The 24,218-nt window shown below is 41.3% G+C and overlaps 1 protein-coding gene across 2 annotated transcripts; it reads right to left on the bottom strand.

The window, feature by feature from the left end:
- Positions 1-685: 685 nt before the first annotated feature.
- On the bottom strand, positions 686-23,167 carry fam171a1 (family with sequence similarity 171 member A1). 2 transcript variants are annotated; one of them, XM_071469602.1, is made up of 9 exons: positions 22,697-23,167; positions 16,134-16,361; positions 15,306-15,398; positions 12,183-12,341; positions 11,340-11,516; positions 6,801-6,917; positions 6,424-6,538; positions 5,453-5,570; positions 686-5,038 (listed from the first exon to the last, which is right to left on the bottom strand). In XM_071469602.1, the coding sequence occupies exons 1-9, from the start codon at positions 22,806-22,808 to the stop codon at positions 3,479-3,481; spliced, it is 2,679 nt and encodes an 892-aa protein (XP_071325703.1). In that variant the 5' UTR covers positions 22,809-23,167; the 3' UTR covers positions 686-3,478. The 2 variants fall into 2 exon arrangements, with proteins under 2 accessions (XP_071325703.1, XP_071325702.1); XM_071469601.1 differs by having other exon boundaries at positions 686-5,044; positions 22,697-23,164.
- Positions 23,168-24,218: the final 1,051 nt, after the last annotated feature.

Raw genomic sequence — 24,218 nt, forward strand, 5'->3', positions numbered from 1 at the left:
GCATGTGGTACACCAACAATGGAATAATACTACCTGGCCCCCAGGTTTTCTGTGTCAGTTTTTGGTGATTTGATTAAACACATCTTATTTAGTAATATGTGCCATGTGAGCAAAAAAAAAAAAAACTAAAAGCAAATGGTCTTTAAACATCAGGCAGTATTGTAGTGGTGCAATCCAATGTTGCTGAAACACAACTGATATTTTTTTTTTTTATAATGGAGTGAAAATAAGAATGAATCAAATGCTTGTTTGATCACCATGATTCCATGGTATGAAGAATAAACAACGTACACGGTACAATAATGACAAAACAATGAAATCTGGCAGTTATGAAGTGCAACGTCATTGACTTAGACAGAGGTATGAATTACTTCAAGAGGGCATTTAATTTACAAATAACTTAGCTTTTGGTTTTAAACACAGATGGGCAATTTAAATTTTATTTGGGCAAGTACTTTTCCTATTGATAACACTTTTCCCTTTTTATTATATCCTTTAAAAGCACTGCCATTACATTAAGTTATTGCAACGGACATATTGAGATGTTAGATATTGCAGCATTCAATCATGACAATCTCTTTGGAAAGCTTCCTAGAGAAGACGTAATTGTAATAAAAAGGGGTCAGTGTAAATGACTTCTTACACATTTGTTCAAGTATACGCACAGAGACAGACACACAAATCCTTCCAGTTTGGCTGTTTATTCAGAATAATAGGCTTCAAATATAATGCAAGCAACCAATTTACACAATCAGGGTGCTGTACTGTAACTCCACCCTCCAGGTGGAGATTGGTGTGGGATACTAAGAGAGAAGAGGTCATTCACAACACAAACTCACACAGGTAGAGGAAAGGAAAGAACTATACACACTCAATAATGTGATTGCTATGACTATATGATCCTTGAGTGGATGTATGTTGATTATTTCTCAGCACTCTCACGTGGACACAGTTTGACAACACAAGCTCACAGCCGGCAGCATCGCAGATGGACACTACCACCACCCAGTTGCACATAAATCATTTGAGACAAACATTCACCCTCGAGAAACTCAAAAATAAAGAAAATGCACTGAAATGACCTGCAGTTTAGCTTCACATACAATCGCACTTAGCTTTATGTATCCTGTGCTACACTGAAAACGTCTGCAAATCCTTAACTGATTACTCTAAGAGAGGTTGGTGCCTTGTTGATTGCTTTAGAGGATTTTACGATTGCAGCAGCTGGTAGACATTTTCTGAGATGTCTGCAGTGTAGCTTGTAGTGCTGAGGAAAGTTTACTGCATGCTTTCTTTCACATGTGAGAGAGAAAGGGAGGGCTGAGGTAGAAGAGGAAAGCTGAAGGCAAAAGAAGGTGAGAAATAAATAAAAGGTCATCTGTTCCACAAATTTGTTGTAGAGTCAGGTTGTTCAAAAGGCACTTGGAACATCTGGAAATGGTGAAGATTAAGGTTAAACAGCAAGCAAAAACAGTTTGGTTTCAGGTAAAAGGTGTGTACTCGTATGCGTGTTAGTTTTTGTAGCTCTAACAATAAGGCGGGTGAAGAAGAAAAGCCCTTAACATATTCGAAGATAAAACAAAAAAAAAAAAAAGCCTATTTTCGGATAAAATACTTCATGTTGGCAATTAAAATTATAGTGATTAAAATTACAAAAAAAGGCATCTCAAGCAGACGTATAAAAGTGATGCATAGCCTTCAGAGCAAAAAATATGCCAGTCAGTGGTTCAACAATTACAAAACCCTTCATATTATAACACCTCACAATTATTTTGGGCAGAACTACAGTTTCGTAGTGGTATTATATCCTTACCCACCATCATAGTGGTGTGTCACATTATCTGATTGCGCTGTAGAGCAGATAGTGGTTTCATTTCTTTAGTCCAAAAACTTCATCCCCTGTGGAGTTCATGTAAACACCCATACAACTTTCTGATGAGCTAGATTCAATTCTAGCAAGATACTCAAAACCATTTAAAGCACAGGATTTACATGTTTATATCAGTGATTGTTGTGCAAGTGCATCCAACACCACCTGTCATACTGCTCTCTCTAAACCCAGGAACACATCAAAAGACTTTCAATTTCCAAACCAACTGTGAAAAAAATCAGTCAGAATGCCTAAATTTGTGTTATAATCTTGCTTTCAGTGAGTGTAGTGTGTTCCCGGCTTTTGCCAGTTGATTGAGGCCAATATGGCTCAAGAAAAAAAGGTTCCTGTAGTCTGTCATTTGTTAGAACCACCCATCATCTGTTTCTACTACAGTTCATTTACACTTACAAGGCTATTTATACAAAAGGCATATATTTGTTGTGCATAAAATATTCTCATTTCTTGCCAGCAAAGTCTATTTGTCTCCCTCATGATGTCTACATCATGCCTGATGAGTGGTCTGTTTGTGTAGTGCCTCGTGAGGATGACAAAGTGGACAGTGGTCATTTGATGAAGGGGAGCTGGAAGTTCATGAAGGTTTAAAGTCGTCCCCTCATGTTCAGGACTAGAAGGGATCCCAGTGCTGAAATATTTTCTCAGTGCTATATTAAGAACAAAGGGCTTCAATTTAAATGGTCATATCCTTCACGTTATGATCTCAACAGCGGGGGAGTCATGGTTAAAGGATAGGTTCACTTTTTTTTTTTTTTTTTTTAAGTCTATCTCAAAACACATCTGACATTCCCATATGTACAGTCGAACAGTTTCTCCTGTCCATACTGGCCTCCAAGTGATCTCTTCCTAAAGTGATTTCAGTGTAAGAGATGGGGGACAAAATTCACAGTCCTCGTTCTGTGCAAAAATTATTTCTTAAGTTTAGCTGGAGCTAAAACGGGCCAACTGGGACCACTGACGGTATAAATTAGCTGTTCCTTTTTTGCCATCTACCCATGGATTTACAGGCTGGATAACATTGATACTGAAGAAAACTTAGATTCTTTTTTTCCACTTCCAAGCAGATTTATGGACATTTCTTCGTGATGGACATCAGAGATAATGATATCAGGACAAGGAGTACAAAGTTTTACTTTTGTATCTAATGCAGTATCTTTGTCTTATTTCTCTCCCTCTGTGCTTCCCCTTAAAATGTCCCCTGCCTTAATCACAGTTCGAAATTGTATATAGTACAGAGTATGGTCCTGGTTTTTAGTTTTACCTTTTAGCTAAGATTTTTCTTATTTGTTTTTATTACTCTACTTTTGCCTCTTTTTGTTTTTGATTAACATGCAACTTGAAACAGCAAATTTCCTATTGTGAATGATTAAGTTCTGAAATTCAGACTCAATTTTTGCACAGAACAAAGACTGCAGTTTGTCCAACATCACTTACACTGAAAATACTGTGAGAGAGGAATCCTTCAGGGCCAGTGTGGACAGGAGGAACGGCTACAGCGACCAAAAAGACTTTCAATGTACATATGGGATGTGGGTATTCTATCACAAACTTGCAAAATGTGAACCTATCCATTTAGGGGCCATCTGTGGATCATTTCAGGTTGAAGGCCAGCAGGGGTCGCTCCTCTCTCCTCTGCCATGGACTCTTCTTTTCCTCCTCTCCATCATCGTGTGCCGCATCATCATCTGGAGAGACTGACAGCAGAGCATGATCAGTCCTGAAAGTCACTCCCTCTGGTGTTGGCAGGGGAGGAGGAGAAGCAGGGGATGAAGAGGAAAGTGAGGGGGGTTCCTCTTGTATTCGTACCCCCTCTACTCTTTTTCCCTCCACGTCCCCCTGCCCCTGATCCCCTCTTTGACCCTCTGCTTTGTCTGACAGGACCGGTCCTGTTTTGCTGTCCTGAGGGCTGCACTTGGGTGCCTCCTCCTCACTGCCTCCCCGATCCAGATCATCCACATACACCAGCTGGGTGTAGGGAATGGCTGCTGTTGTGCCCTTCGACTTGTCCTTCTCAATTTCTCTCTCTTCCCGCTCTGCATCTCTCCCTCTGCGCCCGACTCTCGGCTCGTTCAGGTCCACTCCAGAGTCCAGACTGGCATCATTGCCATTGCCATGCCTCCCGCCGCTGCCATTACCTTGCTGTCCTCCTGATGGGTTATTTTGGCACCCCGCCCGCTGGAGGTCGATGTAGGAGTGGCGAATGTGAGCGTTGGAGCGTCCATCCAGTGAGACAAACCAGGCTCGTGGGTGAGGAAGAGGCTTCCCTCCTCTGAGCTCCATTAAAGTCTTTTCAGCCAACAAGGTGTCCTCACTGTTTATTTCTACTAAAGCTGTTTCCCCAAGAGCTGCGGGGATAGACAGAGACTCTGACAGGCCGAGCCCCTCTCCGTCACTCGGCTTGGTGGGACCTGGGGAGCAGTCTGTAGGGGTTTGCCCCAGGGGCTGCTGGGAATGTGAGGCATTGAGCTCAGCCTGGATGGTCTCCAGGTCACTCTGTTGGTCAGTCTGCAGCAGGAGGGCCTGACCAGACAGAGGGTGCTCCCCAGGCAGGCGCATGTAGTGTGCTGGGATCACCAGTGTGGGGCGCACCCTCGGGTAGCCTTCTCCCCCACTCAGCAGGTCCACAGATCCACAGCAGAGCAGCTGGCCCGGCCGGGAGAGTAACGGGGGACTAGGGCGCTCCAGGTGGTCCACAGACCGAGACAGAAGGTAGTCAGGAGCCCTGCACTCGCCTGCTTCCCCTCGACTGGGAGAGTGAGGAGGAGAGGAAGGGGAAATGCAATCAACAATCCCAACACTGCTCAGCTGGTTAGCTGACATCTGACCGTGATTGGCTGATGACAGTGCATCTGAAATCTGGTTGCTGGATGAGCAGACCGAGGTGTATGATTGACGGTAGCCCCGGTCTGTTCCGGATGAGAGGGCAGACTTTAATTGGAACGTTTCCACAGACTGCCGGTAGTCTCTGCTGCGAGGCGTCAGATTGCCAAGAGATGAGCCGTGGTGGCTGTTGTTGCCGAGAGACGAGCGGCTGTGTTTGCTGTGATGGATTAGGCTGTGTTGACGCTGATTGTCTTGGTGCTCATATGAGGAAGGCTTCAGCATCGGTGTGGTCATGTCAGGCTCAGTTGCTGTGGAAACAAGTTCCAGCTGCACCTTAAGAAAACAAAAATTAAGTGTAAGGAATTTTTTAAATATTATTAAATATTATATTATTTTCTTTTAAATATTTTCACTTACAACAAGATATAACAGAGTCAAACCAAGGAAAGTGTTGTAATTTAACCACAGGGACAAAACAGAGAGAGACAGTGCTGACAGTAGTTTGAGAAATTCATCTGTTTTTTCTGCCAACCACAGGGTTGTGAAACACCAGGGTGAGCTTCACTACAGCACTTCCCTGGAACTGGGTGGGATTTTGTCATGCTTCAGCTGGACACGTTTGCCAACATAAGAAGCTTGAACCAAGCTGCCCAGGTCTTAATTCTAAAGGCAAGTGCTTCCGCTGTTTGATATTTTTATTACAGCCTAGCAACTGAACCGTTCTCTGAGTGTCCGACAGACCTCGTTGCTGATGAGGTTCAGGTGGGACATGGAGGTGGCTTGGTCCCTCTTACTGCTGTCCAGGCCAGAGGACAACGTGAGTTTGCGGTGAGACCCTCGAGGCTTCAAACAACGACGCCTGCACAAGAAGAAAAACAGCAGACGTTATGAATCAATCAGAACAACCAGTGTGACTTTGAGATTCTTCCATAAACAAACATTTTAACAATTAACAAAAACATTTGTTTGGACCACTGGGACAAGCTGACAAATTTCCTTGAGCACTTTTTTTGCAGTATAAAACTGGAACAAGTACTAGTCTGCTTTGTTAACATTTAGGGAACACAAAATCTGCATTACACCATTTGCGCTCCAACCAAGACGTGGTGAGACTTGCTATGGACAACTTTGATTTCCATGTACATTTTGTACTAATATCACAACTGAATGAACTGTTCATGTATTAAAAGAAGGAGCCTGTGGCAGAGGAAGACAATGAACTCTATATTCATTATGTTAATGTTACTAGGCAGACAACAGAATCAGAGATGGGGCTAGATGATCTTCTGTAGGTTACGAGGCTAAATGTTGATAAGACAGGATATTTTTAGATATGATACAGGATGGTGTAATAATGCAAAGAGGGTCACTTAGCAAGAAGAAATTGTTTTTTTTTACTTAGCAGAATTTAGAATAATTTCGTCAAAACAAATTCTCTGGGTCTCCATCTTTGATTTAGCTAATGTTATATATGAGCTATACTCCTGTTCTTCATATAACATGATACTGCTGCTAATGTGATGATTTCATTTAACACGGTCAAAAACAAACAGTACAAAGCCTAAAATAAAGCTTAGTACACGTTCCATATAATCATAAGAACTGACTCATATTATTATATAATCCTGATGAATGTAGAGGCAAGTCTGGCAGTCTCGGACAATCTTAAAGACGCAGCATATTTTTGTGGACAGGCAAAGTGTTTCACAAACCTGCAGTAGTACAACAGGAGGCAGAGCAGGCAGAGCAGGATGAGAGCCATCCCTCCCAGTATGGCCAACAGAAACACAGTGTGGTATGTGCTGATGTCCTTCGCAACCACCGGACCTGTTGGAAGGATGAGAGGTGAGGAAAACAGAATCAGCAAATTCTGTGAAAGATGAGTTTACAGAGAAACAGAACTTAATGTGAAATATAAAACTGTCAGCTATCAAAACAACTGCTTGCAAAATGAATTCCTGCAGTATCAATTAGGATTATAACCATCTACAGCTTTCTATGAGAATATCTACAGTTTGTGTCATTGTGCACATTATCTGATGTTACAGTAAATACAGTATATGTAATCAGTGTCAAAGCAGTATCTCACCTGAGTGTAGTGGGGACATGGCGGCGACCCAGTATCCCAGCTGAGGAGCAATGTAGGTCAGACTGAGCTGGTTGCCCTCCCTCTGCACATGACCCCAACTGCTCTTTATCCAGGCGCCTGCACACACACACACGCACAATCACAGAGCCTCAAATCAAATTTCTCCACAGTTATTGTCTATTACAACCACCTTCGTTAGTGACAGCTGACATGACCTGCAGCAGCATCCCACCTGACTCTCATTAACTCAGTAAAGATAAAGAAGCACTCCACTTAGCTGCATTTAGACACGTGTGAAGCGTAAATTATTTCTGTTTAAGGCCCCACAATTGGATAGTGTGACAGAAGTAAACTGTAGTAAACAGGGTCTCTGCACTATTAAAAATATGTTCTTAATACTACTAATAATATTATTACAACACATTTTTCAGTCGCTCCTAGTGTTACTTGACAAGAGGACAACCTTTTGAAGTGACTTGACAACTAGTTTATTGGTGACAGCCATGTTTCATGCATAACAACATTAATGACACATTATGATTCTTCACTCCAGCGCACATATTAACTTAACAACCAGCTGTATATAACATTAAGTCCTCATAATACGATTAATCAAATGAATTCAACATGGATCCCGATAACAAGCATAAAATGAATGAAATGATAAATTAATTTGAGTTATGTTTTTGCTAAAATTGTCAATTTCCCATTATAAGCCCACATAGAAAACCCACAATCCCACTTTTAGTTTACAATGTCTTCCAACAGATCACAATTGGATACTAAAACATTATATAACTACCGTTACAGCCTTCAGCAGGAAAGAGAAAATATTTTAGGCGTTTAATACTGTGTATGTGTGTGTCATATACATATAGTGAATTCAATTCATTTTTTTGTGACTTTTTAGGACCTGCAGATATCCTGATTACTAGATGGTGAACCACTGATTCAAGCACTTTAGGAGTAAGGAGGGGAGAGAGTGTTTTGGCAGCACCTCCCCACAGGGAGGCAGCACGCTCAGTCAAATATCAGTGGGAGCCTATGAATAGGAGCACAATAGCAGCTTCAACCATGCCAGTACCAAAAACCACAACAAAGCCAAAGGCACTGATTGATTGGCTCACATTAAATCTGCTCCAAGAGGAAACATTCAGTTGGGCCTTTACACTTCCCCTCCTCTCAGGGTCTCAGGGCTAGCATGGTGAGAGCTACTTTGTTCCTATGTTTATTTGTAGTTATCAACATTGAGTTGCCAGCAATCTGCATCGATCTTCAGGAGGAAACGAGACAAGGAGAGGATAGTCAAAGAAGAAAGATAAATATGTACGAGATGGTGAGAGGGGGAAAAACAAGGAAACAAGAGCCGACAGATGGGAGAAATGGAGGGAGAGATAAGGGAAGAGGCACAAGAAACAGAGGCAGAGAGAAATGAGAGAAGCTGTGTGACTCAGCACCTCTCTCTCACACACACACACGCAAACATACGCACACACACACGCACACACATGCACACACAGACACACAGAGGCCTGAGCCCAGCCCTGCCCGGATTCACCCTGGTTCTGTTTGAGTCGTTTCCACAGGGGACTCCTCTCTCTGTGATTGACCTGTTTAATCACGACATTTAATGGTCCTGTTCCCACGCTTCCATACAGAAGACTGCTGACAGACTGACTGCTCACACACAATGCTAACATTTATAATGTCAATGCAGTTTGTATATAACATCTGCTTCTCGCCCATCCGTGCAAAGTCAACACAGCTGACAGTGGGTCTGTTTTGGTTCAGTTTTCGTTTTTCAAAGATATTAATCCGGTCTTTCTTTATTTGCGTCATCACACTCCTCTCAGGATGAAGGTGTTTCTGTTTATGAATAACACACATATACATACACAAACAGAGGAACTTGATCTGTCTGCACGTGACATCATTTTACCTCATGCTCACTTGACATTCAACAATACATGAAAGGTTGTCAGTTATACAAGAGAAACAGGTTTTTTGTGTGTGTGTGTGTGTGTGTGTGTGTGTGTGTGTGTGTGTGTCTTGTCCATGTGCGCTCTTTGTAAACAAAACTGGCTTCATTGTGAGAGAGCTTTTATTAGCCTAAAGTATTCCTCCAAAAGGCACCAGACAGATTTTTGTTCTTTGTTTGAGTGTGTTTTTTTTATCCTCAGATCAACACATATATAACCACACACACACATACATACATACATATGCACGCACGCACGCGCACACACACAGACACAGTTAACCACTCAGTGAAGAAACTCAATCAGGAGCCGGGCCTTTCTGTTGTGTGACTTATTTGGTGCGTTGCTAAGGAACAAGAGATGTAGCCCTGAGAGGGGTCTGGGGATGGCTTCTGTTGTGGAAATACTCGCCGCTACAGGCTGTGTGTAGGCTACAAGTGTGTGTGTGTGTGTGTGTGTGAGAGTGTTCTTTGAGCTTTTATCAAAGCCCTTTTTATAAGCTCTGGATGTTGATACTTTGGGCACTTAAAACTCAGCCCTGAAATCCTTAAAACTGTCACAAGAGCAAAAATGGTTCAGATTCTAAACATTGATTGGCCCAATAAAATTTTCCTTTCTTAACAGGAATATTTTAAGGGTAGATTTAGAGAACTGGTGGTCTCATAAAACATGTTAGGAATAAAACATGTTGAATGTAGAAGGCATTTAAGCCTCTGACAAGTGGCCTGTTATTCTTGTGTTCATGTAGTCTGACTCAACATGTGGACTGCAGGGGTAGGCCTCAATCCACTCAGCAGATCTCTTACAGCTTACCTTCTAATTGACACCAATATATTTAGATCATTTTTTCATATTAAAAAAAAAAAAAAAAAAACTCTTGTTGAATGACAGATGAAAATGTTCAAACATAACAGTATCTACCAGCCTGTTAGTCAAGGTCTCTACAAGTCTAGAGGCATAGAAGCAAACAAACAGGTATTTTCAGTATCAGCTTACATGCTATTTCATTACAGTTAACTGTTTGGGTTATAAAATGTCAGAAAATAGTCAAGCATGCCTGTCACAATTTCTCAAAAGAAAGTCACCTATTTGAATAGATTTTTTTTCCAGTCAACAGTCCTAAAGACAAAGGCATTCAGTCAATAAACATTCAGTAAATATTCACATTTGAAAAGTAGTAACCAATGAATTTTTGACGTTTCCGCTTAAAGCAGCAATAGTACATTTTTTAACAAAACACCGCTTTTGAGGGATCGCTCATAGCAATGAACCCACAGAAAATTATCACTCGACTGTGCAGCTCCTTTCAGCTCTACAGAGCTTTTTTTGTGGTTTTACAGCCCGTATCTGGTGTTTTGGTTCACTTTCACTGCTCTCATCCGTGTTGTTTTTAGCTGCTGCAGACAGCTAAAAAGATCTAAAAACCCACTATACACTACCAGCCCAGCACCAAACAGCAGACTGACAAGGTCAGTGACTAGCTGGTGAACATAGTGGATCACTTAGCAGCTAAAAAGCTGGATCACTTCACTTGACATGAACATGACTCCTAATGAATGCTAATGTTTCCTTATTTGTAACTGCCTGATATATAAATAAGCAACTGCTTGCTAACAATTTTGCCATATAGACTTAAGAGCTGATAATGCATCAGTATTATCCCCAAAGTGTCCAAACAAATCACTTACTGCAGAGTTTGAAAAATAATTAAACTATTTATTGATTACCAAAACTGCTGCACATTTTTCTGTTGAACTACAAGGCGATTAATTGACTAATCTCTTCCGCTCTAGATCAAACAATCCAGGACATTTTGTTTCAACAGAAGAATTTTAATAGGTCCTAACAGAGCTTTCCCCTGCACCAGCACAGCACAAATGTAATGTAGACAAACAGTAGATCTGGAAATGTGATACTAATGTACACAGAGAGGGATGTTTTCTAGTGCGGACACATCTGACTCAGCTGATGATCTAATCACTGTCTTTCAGCGCAGCCTGTCCAAGAGAAGCTGGGCGTGTCACAATGTGGGATGTCTGACAACACAGATTTAAGACTGCTGAATTAAATCTTTGGGTCAGGAGAGACTTGAAGGGTCTCTGCTGTACGAGCCAGCATCACAGAGCTTTTTGCTCTGGTACAAGATTTAACTGAGCTCGAGAAGATTATGCATCCATGGTCCAATCTCGTGATCTGAAGCAGTACTTGTGTTTTGATTTGCAGATTAATGTGGCACCGTATGTTGGTCATATTTTTTTTTTTTTTATGACCTTATGAATAAATTCATTCATTTCTCTGAGCACAGAGCTACAGATTGTGACCTGGCTGGACTGTGTGAATGTGAATGCAACTAATCTGGCAATTTCACAAATCATTTACTCATGGAAGTAGGCCTCATTTACGTACAAGTAAATAAATTACCACATTGCACTTTGATAACAGTCTAGGTTATTCTCAAGAGAGCTCAGTGGAAGAACAGATACAAAAACAGATATGTAGAGGAGAAAGCTGCTGATGTCTAGAAAGTCAGAAAAGCCTTTGTTTTTCTGTCAGCACATACCCAAGCGCGGGTCAAATCTCCAAGCAGGGATGTGATCATTTTCCTTCAGGCCGCTGTCAGCCGGCAGTGGAACGGACACCGTGATTGGCTCATTCACCTGCAGCTCCGCACCGTCACTGGCCAATAGATGAACAGAGATGGCTGCCACAGGAGTCAATTCAAACTTCTTCTCAGTGCCTGTGAGAGAAGCAGGAGAGTGTTAAGAGGGAAACACGCAGCAAAAAGGAAAGGGAGTGGGAGTAAGGTGCACGGGAGGGGGAGCAGGGAAAGGAACAGACAGCAGGAGGTGGGGAGTAACATAAAACATCGTAGATAAAAGAGAGTTGTCAGGGGAAAGACAGACAAGAAAGAAAACAAGGAAAGACAGGGAAGAAGGAAACAGGATGGAGAGTGAAAAAACTGAGTGACTGAGGTTGGAAAGCGTCACAAAGCACAAGTATGCTTGTGTTGCCCTGAGGACACAGATACGTGCTGTGGGGAGGGGGAGCTTTTGAGGGGTATTCAACCTGAAGGAGAAAGAAGGACACACAAAAATCATATGACACACACATACACATAAACGCACACACCAAGATGAGGACGCCTGAAAGCGTGTGGACACGGGGTTTGTGTTATAACAAGAGCACACACAGGGGTTATTGTGTTTCAGGAGGTCAGATAGAGAGGCCTCTCCAGGGAAGTGTCTCTCTGATGTACCACCGCTTCTACTCCTCACTCCCCACCCCCACCCCCTCCCAGCAGCCTTCTGCCCTGTCATCTGTGCCCGATTCTCCTTGGCCCTCTTTCTACTATGGAGTCTTAAAACTCCTTTGTGCTGTCACCATTTGTCAGTTCAAGTCTCACCTGTGCCGTTGCCGCCGAGGACCTGCAGGTGGGGAAAGTGCTGGATGTGTGAGGGGGAGCTGGCCACAGTGAGCAGAGCAGTCAGGTTGGCATAGGAAGTGTTGGAAGGAAGACTCAGAGCTCTGCGCTGGAAATGAACACTGGGCTGTTGTCTGAAACCTTGTAGAGTAACAGACAAACGGATGACATCTTGAACACGTATCCAGTGTTGTTAGATTTTCAGTATTCAAACTACTTCAATTTTTTTTTTTTTTTTTTTTTTTTTTAAACATGACACAAACAAAGATGAAATGATCAAATGTCACAAGTCAAAATCAAACTGGGAATGTGGCAATTGACTGGTATGCATCTTAGACCGCAATGCCATGACAAATACATTTTTAGTCTCCTAATTTTTAAGATCGCCCTGATGCCCTAGTGTGCAGAACATGACTCATGACGCCCCTGGTTTTAAACCGGCTGGACTTCTGTTGCGTCTCGTTTCCTGTCTCTCTGTCCATTTGTTTCCTGTCATCTCTCTACTGTGTCTGTGCCTTAATTATAGAGTGGTCAGCTCTATAATTAAGGCACAGAATTCCCAAAATATGTTATGTTATTATGTATATATGTTAACAATAGTTTTGGAGAGTTTGTTCTGTGGGTTATAAATAAAACTAACATTAGTTATGTATTTAAACTGTTTCCCCTGTATTTAAACTGCATATTCAAGAATGCAATCTTCATTTGTGATTGAATTATCACTTCTCTTGCTAGCCATTGTGAAACTTTGTTGCTGCATTGGTTGGAGATGTTTCTCTAAAACGTGTATTGATTTGTCGTCATCAATAACAAGGCCAAGGCACATCTTTTTAGTAGATCTTACAGTATTAGGCTGGTGATTTCTTACAGTCAAAAAATTTTGGGCCGATCCCAGAAACACCACTGCATCAACAAATGTGTCTTGTGCAGCAGCTAAAATATTTTTTTACATACTACAGTATGTATGAATAAATGTTGCACATTTATAAATGTTGAACATATATAAAACAAACTCAACTTTCTAGTTCATTAACCATATTAAATTAAATCTTAACTCAAAACTCCAAAAGTCCCATCATAAATGCAGGTTACTCTGGATCAATACACTGAAGACAGTGCCTCGCTCAACTTTTTCTCTCAATCAGTGTGATGCCTCTTTCTGCTATTTTACCGTGCAATCAATTGTTTCTTTGTTATTTTTCCCCACCCCTGCATCCATCCGCTCTCTGCCTGCCATTAACAAATTATGGATAAAGTGCAATAAACAGTAAAAACTACATGTGCTCAGCAAGGTGAAGTCATTGTGGTCCGACTATGTGGAGCACACATTCCTGAGCAGTGAGACACAGATCCAGCTGTGTACGAGTGTTCGCTGTGTTTGTGTCTCCAGTTGTACTCGACATGAATTTTGGCTCTGCAGTACGAGTGAATCTTTTAACTTCTATGCTTCTGTCTAAAAGCTTGTTCTTGAAATTCAGGTGTGACTGTAGTTTCCCTCCTGTTTTTGTGAAAGGAAACGACCCTGTTTCTGTTCTTTGTGTGTTCGCTTCCTCAACTCTTGTCTTTTTTCCCTCCACTTTTCTTTCACCTCATCTGTTCCTCCTTCTGTTGGACACTGCTCTGCCCATCCCCCTTTCTCCCCTATTCTCTCAAACTACTCCACCCACAACCCCACTTCCCAGCACCTACTGTATCACCCTCCTCCTCTTCCTCCCCTTCTTTTATTCTCTTTTCTTGTGCCACACGCCAAGGTTTATCACTCCCCTGGGCGCCCAAGTTCACGACATCATGACAAACACAGTGTGTCGGACAGAGGGGAGAAATAATTCTCCTCTCAGGCACGAGCTACAGGCAGTGTGTACTCAAGAGGTTTAACATGTTAATGGTGTCTGTATATTTATGTGTGTTATGTCTGTGATGTTTTTCTTAGTCAGGCAACACAGCTGACACATTAAATTACTCCCTTGTCAGTCACAGACACACAAAAGACCCAGCAGACAAAAAGACTAAATTGATTTTGCCTGAGTGAGAGAACCCTAGCTAATATAATTACAGACACCTTAACAAAGAGGCTGACTAACAAAGACAGATTTGTGATTTATATTTGTCTATGTGTGCACGGAGGAGGGTGGATTTCCAATAATCTAATCTATGAGATCTTTCTTGACAATAGGCCCTTTAATGTATAGGTAGGACTAATTATCTTAAGTTTTAATTAAAAACAAATGAATGCATATGAATTTATCAGTGTTCATTTTGATGGGGATGTGAAAGAAGACTAAGAGTCTGAAGTCATGCTAACTAACATGCAGATGTTAGGTCGATAAAATGTTTGCCATCTTAGGATAGCATGTTGACATGCTAACATTTCCTAATTTACACTAAACACAAAGCCCAGCTGAGGTTGTCAATATTTCTGCAAGTGTTGAACTTGAATGCAAGAAACCAGATGACGTTGCCATCCCTAGAGCCACATGGCTAAAAGTAAATAATACAGGACCAAGAGTGAAGCTTTTATTTTACAAATACATTTTGCTGCATAAGTAGTTTGTTTTCTACACATAGAATATGCATTGCCTTTCATGTTCTTCCCATTGTTCTCTCCACTGTCTATTTCCTAAAGCCTACTCTGAGCAGTCCTCTTTGCAAGAATAGTAAACTGTAAACTGCAGTGATCAATGTCTTCTTGCAGCTAGAAACTCTTGGATGCGTGGAAACATAAAATCTGAATGAAAATTTGTGAAAGCGGGCTTTTTCACAGCAAACATTTTCACTTGTTACAGTAGAAAAAGCACAGGTGTTAACATGTGATAACATTAACAATGGCTCTTTTCCATTCAAGTGTCCCAATGCGACATGACAGCATGACAGTGATTCAGCATGCACAACACCAGGACCCTGAGACTGAAGCGGCTAAATGGAATCTAGCCATCTTTAATTTCATTATCTGCACCTGCACTTTTGTGACTGTGACATGTCAAATTGTCTCTTGTGAAAAAATGTCTATCTTTTAAAAGCAATAAAACTGCGCAAGTGGTATGTATGATAAATATGCACACACAGGCAAACAAATTTATTACTACATATGCAAAACACTGGATTTACCTTGTAAGCCTGACACTATCTCCACAACATCCTCATAGACCATCAGAGTAGCAGCTCGCTCTGGTAGCAGGACCAGGCTGATGGAGGAAAATACTGCAACACAAACAAAAGCACACAGTGCACACACTGCATTAACGGACAGAATAAATTCACTATCAAATAAGAAGCAAACTGCAATCTACCTGACCACTTTACTGATCACTATCAGACATAACAAGTCATTAATCCATCTTTATACATTTTTAATCATCCTGCTTTCATCCTGTCTGCTGTGCGGGACACAAGTCTGACCCAGCAAACTGCACTTCTCTCCTCTTCCTTCCTTTCTTTCACTCCTCCATTGTTCAGAGCTGGTAAGCGTGATAATCCAATTGGCTGCCGTTCCGTTGGCTTGTAATAACCCCCCCTTCAGTTCTACCCCCCCCACCACAACACACACACACACACACACACGGTACTGCAGCCTCTTGGGAGGTATTTTGTGTGTGAGTGTGTGTTAGTGAAAGGGAAGCTTAAGCAGCCCCCTTGCTGGGTTTTGGCATCTACTGTAATAAATTAGTAATGGAGCACTCCACTTATTAGCTCACACACCTGGCACAAAGTCACACTATTTTTATTTTACGCACACAAACACACGCACACACACACACACAAAACTGGCAGCACACATAGAAATCAATAATCTGCAAGCCAATTCCCAATCTAAATGCGGATATTTCATAACATCCCCTCTGCATTTGTCCTAATATATCCCTCTCTCTCACTCACACACAGAGGAATACAAAGACACACATAAACACACAGACACACACTGACACACACACCTACCAGGTAATCTGGAGGGAGTCCAGGGCACAGAGTTTGGCACATATCCATGTTTTGTTGCGGTGACGACCAGTGGTGTCCCAAGGCGGTAGGGGAAGCGCAGGTAGGTGTTGCCATCAGCCGATGAGGTTTCCGTGGTTACAGATGTGTGGTTAGCGAAGAGCTGTATGGTGGCTCCTCCCAAGGGCTGGTGAGTGCTGGCATCGCTCAGGTGAACCTTCAGAGTCACCTCTGTGGACAAACAGAGCGTTTACTGAGCCTCCATACGGTATCTGTTAGTGTTAGCGTGAAGTGACAAAGAAAAACTGAACCACCACGACAGGGAGTGAGACCTAAGAAACAGCGGTGTTATAATTACAGTCGTCTAAAATACAGTCATCTCTTTAACTGGGTTTCGTGTCAGTGCCAGGCCCTTTGCCTCAAATCCACAGAGACGACATTCCACATCTCGGCAAATCACAAAGAGATGGCCATCTGACCATTTCCTGGACTCTTGCCAATGGCACTTCCCCTCTAAAACAATGGGCCATTTCCCTCTCTCAAAGAAGCCTTGGACCAGAGGGGAAAAACAACTGTACATATGGACACCTTCTCTAATGGAGATGAGGAACATAAAAACATAAAACAGACTGCCTGTTGACTGAAGAAAGGCTCACATAGACACTTTAGACTTCAGGATTACAACAATATTACATCCATTGCCTACTACACTGAGCAAGATGGGACTAATAAAAGCTTGGTCACTAATTGTGTGACTTTACAATATCAGTTTTGAACCATCTTAGATGGTGGAGTGAACGCCTGGTGAATAGTAGTGCTACCATGTCAAAAGAAATGAAAATGCAAAGCATTAGTCAATTTATCAATTAATTGTAGAACGGGAAATTAATCTGCAACTATTTTGATCATCCATTAATTTTATTTTACGAGCAAAAATGCAAAAGGTTCCTCCTTCTCAAGGGTGAGGATTTTACAGTAGTTCTGCATAGAAACAGGCAGCTCAAACACATTGTGAGGTTCAATATGTCACAAGCTGAAAAACAAACAAAAAGTCTATTTCTGCTTCATATCCCAAAGGTATGAGAAAAACAAACTTGGTACATAAAGAGTATAATTTAACAACCACACAAACCCACGCTGACCCTTTTTGGAAACATGACAACGTGAACCCTGTTTGATCATTGGCTGCTGGCTGACCCATGGTGACCTTTCAATTAAGGCTAAAAGAATTTCCACCTCCCTCTCCCTTGACCTAAACATACCCACCTCCCCCATTCTCACTTCAACTGAATTTCGTTGTAACTCTTTCTTGTAACCCCACCCACCGTGACACACGCTAATACATACATACCCATGGCTCGACTAATCCCCCTCCCCCCACCAACTCAGGGATCCTGCGGTCAGCGAGGAACCACTCTGACAATATCTGGTAAGATAGAGAGTTGGAGAGTTCAGCCTGAGTGCAGGCTCCACCTAAAAACAAAGCTGTGCACCAAATGATACCTTTGAATGGCTGGAAGTTTGTAGGCGGTGAGGTTCGGCAAGGCAATGTGTCAGTCTCAAACCAAACACATCATTACCCTGAGAGGTCGGGTGTGAAGATCTGCTCTGACCCTTCACTTCATTCCTCCTCTTTATTATATCAGTACTGTGACAGCAGAGAAAAAGAAAGCTGAGTTTCTCCTCGTCAGAGACTCTCCACTGCATTGAGATTTGGTGTGTGTGTGCTGGAGAGATCATGACCTCACTTCCTGTCCCACTCCCACTGATATGTTGTTAGGGGTACCAGCTGTGCTCACTTTAAAAGAACTCCCCTGGGAGACTCCAGACTGACATGTACGCACACACAAATGCAACAGTCCCCTCCCAGTCCTCATCCAATAAATCTGTACTATGGTGACATCATTGTTAAACAAGCTAGGAGTCTCCTCTCTGCTCCTACACGCAGGAGAGAAGATGATCTGCCAGAACGATGACAAAGACTTCGATTCTGCAGTTGAACCAGTGTCTCCATAACTGCCTCTCACTATATTGACCCCTTATCTGTGTGTATTGAGTACCATATGGAGGATGAAGGCATCAAAGGGAGTTCTGCCTGACTGACGCTGCGATCTCAGACCAATTATCTCAGGCAACAGCAGCCAAAGCAGCAGGGTGGTTGTGTGTGTTTGTATGCAAGTAGGTATACCCAGTAGGAGAAAACAGTGAGGACAGACTTGTGTGCGTGCAGCCCACTACAGCTTGAATTAATGCGTGTTTGGTGTATTAATCAGAAATTACACAGAGGCAAAGTATTTCTGCTCCATAAAAGTGAGGTGTGAAAAACTGGAAATGCGTGGCATGGCTGGCCTCCACTGGGTGTGTGTTCAGGGCTTTGGTGTTCCTCCAAACAGAGGACGAGGAAACAGATGCACACGAGCCTGAGTGGAAAGCTTGCGTGTACACAACACTTAGGATTATAGTTGCAGTCACATTGCTTAATAGAATCAGTGCTCTGTCACAAGTTACGTGAGGTCAAAGTGATGCCAATGAGAAAAGCCCAAAGCGTTCAATTCATAACAACATTAAACAGTGAAATACACAGTTCACGAGCTGTAACAGGCAAAACATTGGTTTTTTTTTACTTAATAGATGATTAAAATGATATCATTTCACGTTATATTGTTTCTGATAATACTGGGTCATGTAGGGTTGCAGCTTACAATTATTTTCGTAATCAATAGATCTGATTATTATTTAGTGCAACTAAATACAACAACTTCTTGAGTGACATCTTCACATGTCATACTTTATCAGACGAACAGTCCAAACCCCAAACAGGCTGGGACCAGAGAAATGTAAGCTACCTATCGATGATGAAAATATTTGCAGAATACTTTTCTGTGAATATAATCTTTTATAAAGTGATAAACTGTTTTGACTCTACTATCTTGATGTAACTCACATTGTGATATGTTGATGCACAGTATTTGTATCATGTTTACATACAGCAGCAACAAGCATAGCTCAAAGCAAAACAAACATTGCTAGCAGCTTATTTATGCTGCATATTGGTTGAATCATATGCTGTAGTTTTCAGCTACATTGCAAATTCCTTAGTTTAATTCTATGCAATAACTCCACAGTTACGTTGATATTTACTATCGAATTTGGTAAATAGTATAAAATTTTCTAGGCTGTTCTTGGAATTGTCCTGGTAATTTACAAATAAATACCAGCTGATTTTTGGGGAAATAATGAGGAAAGTCTCCAGGAAATGATCTGGAAAACACAGGACCTGTAAAATAAAGCCTTACCCAAGAAGCCTGTAACAGCAAAAGGGGCAATGTTACCATCTCAAGCAGAAACACATGGTTGATTATGAGAGGAGACAGAAATCATGTGACAAAGAGTGAAAGAGCTGAGGTCTACACAATAAAAACAAAAAGACTACACAGGCACAGCCTCGAATAGCCAAAACAGTGTGAGAGTTGTTTTAATAATTAAGTAAACAAATAATAAAACAATTTTTAAAAAAGGTATTTTCTGTATTTTATCATAGCATTATGAATATTGTTACTGCAAAATATCCCGTTTCATATTTCATATTATATAAAGGCAATATTATCGATACCTGCTGTGGAGCAAACAATCAATTCACCGTTACAGTGCCACAAACACAAAGCAATTGAGTTCAGTGTTCAAGACTATGAGAACTACATCATGCTTTTCAACCTTAAGCACCAACAGACTGTTGTTTGTGTTTCTGGATTTAATAACTTGTTCAGCCACAGCAAAAGAAAACACAGTGACTGGTGCTATTGGTTTACCATTCAGATGGATAACAAACATCTGATTTTCAGTCTGTTGATCTTACGAAAAAGAAAAAATAGACAAGAAGAGACAAGATAGAGTATGAATCACCAGCGGGGACAAGGGACACAGAATGGCAAAACAACCACTGAACATGCCACAGCATGAAACACACAGGTGTCAAGGCAAAAATAAGGAAAAGTACAAGAATACACACACAGACTCATATCTATTGAACTAAAGCTCTGCTATTATAACCAAAGAAACAAGCTATCAATAGGTGTTCAGTCTGCTATTTTACCTCATGTGGATTAAAAGTAAGATTAGATTGCACTGGTCAATCCCATTAACTCAGCAGGGAACACAGCAATAAGGTTACATCATTAGGCTGAAGAGCAAATGGACTCTCTTTATCTTAGCTCAGTAAATATTCCAGTCTAAATACTGCTTAGCATTACTGGTTCTGCTCTTTGGCTAAGGAGCTAGTTGAGCCCGTCCCTAAATGCAATGCTTTCTGTTGACCCAACGTATCTTCTTCAAAGTGGGCTGCTGCAGGCGCTCGCACCAGCACCTCATGATTAAAATTAAGCTCGGCTAGCTGGTGACGATATGATTTGACTAGTCTACTTCCTGGCAGCCTTTGTCCAGCATCAGCTGAATGTTTGTCTGTTGGAGATGCAGTGCCATGCCTATTATGGGCAGCAGTTATGCGAGTGAGATCTATATCTGCGGGTAGATTTCTGTCTGGCTCCACTCATCCATACTGTCTGCTGGACAGACCAGGAGAAATCCTCAGTATCGACCTGAACACACCCCCCTGGGGACAAGTGAAGGTCAATCTGAGGCAAAGCGAACGCCAGAGAAAGAGAGAACAAGAGAGGGAAAACAGAGAGCACGCAGAGGCCGGGACAGACTTCAAAGCATTGAAATCTTGTGAATTATCAAGGCATTTATACCTTGTTTTATACCTAAACAGAGCTTCTTCTTGTGATTTTAGCTCATTTTCATGCCTGATAACAAGGCAATTTAGAGAGTCAAAATAAGTGTCCAGTGTTTCAAGCTCTGGCTGATTTACAGTGATAGTTACAGCATGTTTACATTCATACTCCTACTGTAAACACAGTCGCAGCGTGAGGACCAAATGTGGGTCAGCCAAAAAGTAAGCGAACACAGACAACTGAGCATGTGAGCATGTAAGTGAGAGATAAAAGTGATTGATAAAACAAGTGTGGCTCCACTTTAGTAGTGCCTGTGGCAGAGGAGCTTTAAAGTGAGTGACTGAATGAGATGCAAACAGATTATTGTGATTCATGCTGGCTTTCACAACTTTGCATGTGTCTGCTGCTGCTGCGGCGACGGGATCCCCTCCGACAAAGTTCTGCTCAAATCTCCAAAAACTTGGTGTAGAGACCTGACAGAGGGGAAATTAATATATTCACTCATCATGTCCTTGTTTTAATGGCAACTTCTGTGTCTTCTCACCATTTCTGACTAAAGACTGTTTGTAGTTACAGTTCGTGTTTAGTGCATAATACTGAATCTTTAATGTGTATAATATTTTGTTTATTGTATAATGTATATAGCATCTTGTACTTCTGCTAGTGACACATTTTCCTGCATGGGCTCGATAAAGTTGATCTTTTGGGCTGCAACTAAAGATAATTTTGGTTATCAATTAATATGATGGTTATGTTCTCAATCAACTGATTAATCATTTTTCCTCTGTCAAAAATAGAGTGGAAAAAGTCTGTTAAAAAGTACCACAGCATAACGTGGCCTATTTCAGTACCTTGTTGTATTCAATCAATTATGCAAAACCTAAAGACATTCAGTTTACTGTCATACATAACACATACGATATGACACAAGAAAACAATCTAACATTGATATAACTATGACTAAGACAAATAATATATTTTCTAAACAGCTCTAGAGTTCAGTGGAAAAGATTAGTCAATTACTTCATAATCAATTAACAGAAAATTAATTGGCACACGTTTTTTATAATAAAGTCATTTCTAAAATAATTTGTAATGCAAAAAAATGAGATGGTAAATTATTACAGACACTTTAAACTATTCTCTCACATTTTATAGGCCAGATAATCGATCAACAGATTAACAGATAATGAAAATAATTATTTGTTACTGCCCTGGCGCAAATGGCACCAATGAAGTGTGACTTTGTTGATATTTATCTACTCGGTGTGGGACACCTGAGCAAGGTGGATGGTTGCAGTCATCGTGGCTTGAACCTTAAATCAACGCACAGACAAAAAGCAGCCTTCCTCCAAAGAACATCAAGTTAAAATTTGACACAGTGCTAGCTTTGCAGACTAGAGTAGCTGTACATGTGCTGACCATGGTCATCGATGTTGGCAAACGGACACAGAAAGAGAGAAAAAGCGTTTTCTAAACCGCAGCAACGCTGAAAATGACAAATCACAGCAGCTGCTCAGTTACTGTGCACAACATTAGCATGTTTTCAGTCCCTAACAGCCCGTTTTTTTTGGTTGGTTTTTTTTTTTGCACATTTAACCAAAGCAGTTTGAAAAGGGGTTGGAAAACCAGGTTTTTATTGCAAACATTTCAGAGACGGTGAAGTTTTCGTGACCTCCCTCTCTCTGTGACAGCAGCTAACTCGCTAACGCTAGCTAAGTTCAGGTCGCATCAGCATCCGAGCTGGCTAGCGGCTCCATTAGCCACCAGAGTAGCCGCTAACTAGCAGCTCTCTCGGACTGTGCGGGCAGACAAAGACATTAAATGTACTTTTACCTTCTGTCACTGAGTCCTCCGGTAATGTTTTGGTGACAGCTTTGGAGACAAAGTATCCCAAAAGGCAGAGTACAACCGCAGCGGTCCTGCTCCAGTCCACAGCCCGCATCATTGCAGATGTGTGTATCAAAGCAGACGTTAAAAAAAAAAACAAACAAAAAAAACAAAGTAGAAACCAAATCTTTTGCTTTTACTAACTCACTGACCGGACACATCAGCGTACAAACGGTTTATTCCACAAAGGAGGCCACACTCCATGTTTCGCAGCTTCAGCAGTCCTGATTTTAGCCTGTGAAGCTGCGTTTCCTCTGTCCCGTTGTGCATCCCCAGCCCTTCACCGACTGGCCGGGGTCATGGAGGAAGACGGCCCCACTCCTCTGAGCCGCATGCCCCAGAACAGCACCAACAGGCGGCTTCTTCCACACGCAGCACCGCTCACATCTGAAGACCTCCAGCGCCCCCTGCCAGCCAAATACAGGAAAGTTTCTCACAGCTTTTAATTGGTGTTTTTGGATCAACAGTGTTTCAATGTGCAAAATTGTTAAAATAAAAAATAAAAAAAGTTTATTTGTAGTGTAAATATGGATAAAACAGTCCCACTTTACAGTGAAGCCTTCATTCATACGAGCAAAAATTATGATTGTGACTGTATTTCACTTATTAATTTAAAATGGGAAAACAAACTGCTTAGATCCAATTAAGCTACTGAACAAGGGGCAATAGACCAATGTGCAATAAATGTTCGCATCTAAGCACTTAACACTTACTAACATTTCCACTTTATCTTCCTTTTTTATATCTCTTTTGTTGCTGTTGTTGGTGTTGCTGCTATTTAACATTATATGTTTTGTAATGATTTATGTAGCAACCATGAACTGTGCCCAAGCCAAATTTCTCCATGGGGATAATAAAGTTTAATTCAACTCAATACCAACTCAGTACCATTTAAAAATATATATATTAAAAAATAGAATGCAGTGGATTCATTTTCTTGTCTCTTTTTGTTTTTATTTATCACAGTTTGCTTTATGAGTCAGCAACTCTCATCAGTTTAAAAAAATGAATAGATAAATAAAATGAAATAAAATAAATTACAATCCAATATGAATTCCTCGTAGTCAAATGAAGCTGAGTAGAACAGGGCCATTGTTAATGTTATTATCACTTATACTTTTTCCACTATGACAAGTTGAAATGTCTGTTGTGAAAAACACTGTGTTATTTCCTTGGCACGGCCAGATTAAGATCTCCGACCTGTAATGTCACAGTTTTATAAAACTCCAATTAAAAGAAAATGTCCATGTTTTGTTTGACTATACTGTGTGTAGCATTAGTGATTTATCCAATTTATGTTTATTTCTTTTTGCACATGCAAGGATCCACTGACATGCTTCTGGACTGAAAGGCCCTTGCCTCCATACCCAGGACCTCTTAATGGCAATTGTGGCCATTGGTGAACACCAACAGTCTTATAGTAGCAGATGCTGAGAAATGTTCCCTATAAGACCCTCACATAAGTAGA

The sequence above is a fragment of the Trachinotus anak genome, unplaced genomic scaffold (assembly GCF_046630095.1).
Source record: "Trachinotus anak isolate AG129_WGS33_773 ecotype Australia unplaced genomic scaffold, CSIRO_AGI_Tana_v1 ptg000032l, whole genome shotgun sequence".
In the NCBI taxonomy this organism is placed as follows: Eukaryota; Metazoa; Chordata; class Actinopteri; order Carangiformes; family Carangidae; genus Trachinotus; species Trachinotus anak.

Coding starts and splice junctions, on each gene's coding strand:
- fam171a1 (XM_071469601.1), bottom strand. CDS start 22,808: ATGATGCGGGCTGTGGACTGGAGCAGGACCGCTGCGGTTGTACTCTGC. Junction 16,362..22,696: donor GGAGGACTCAGTGACAGAAG/GTAAAAGTACAT, acceptor GTTTGTCCACAG/AGGTGACTCTGAAGGTTCAC. Junction 6,539..6,800: donor CATGTCCCCACTACACTCAG/GTGAGATACTGC, acceptor TCCTTCCAACAG/GTCCGGTGGTTGCGAAGGAC.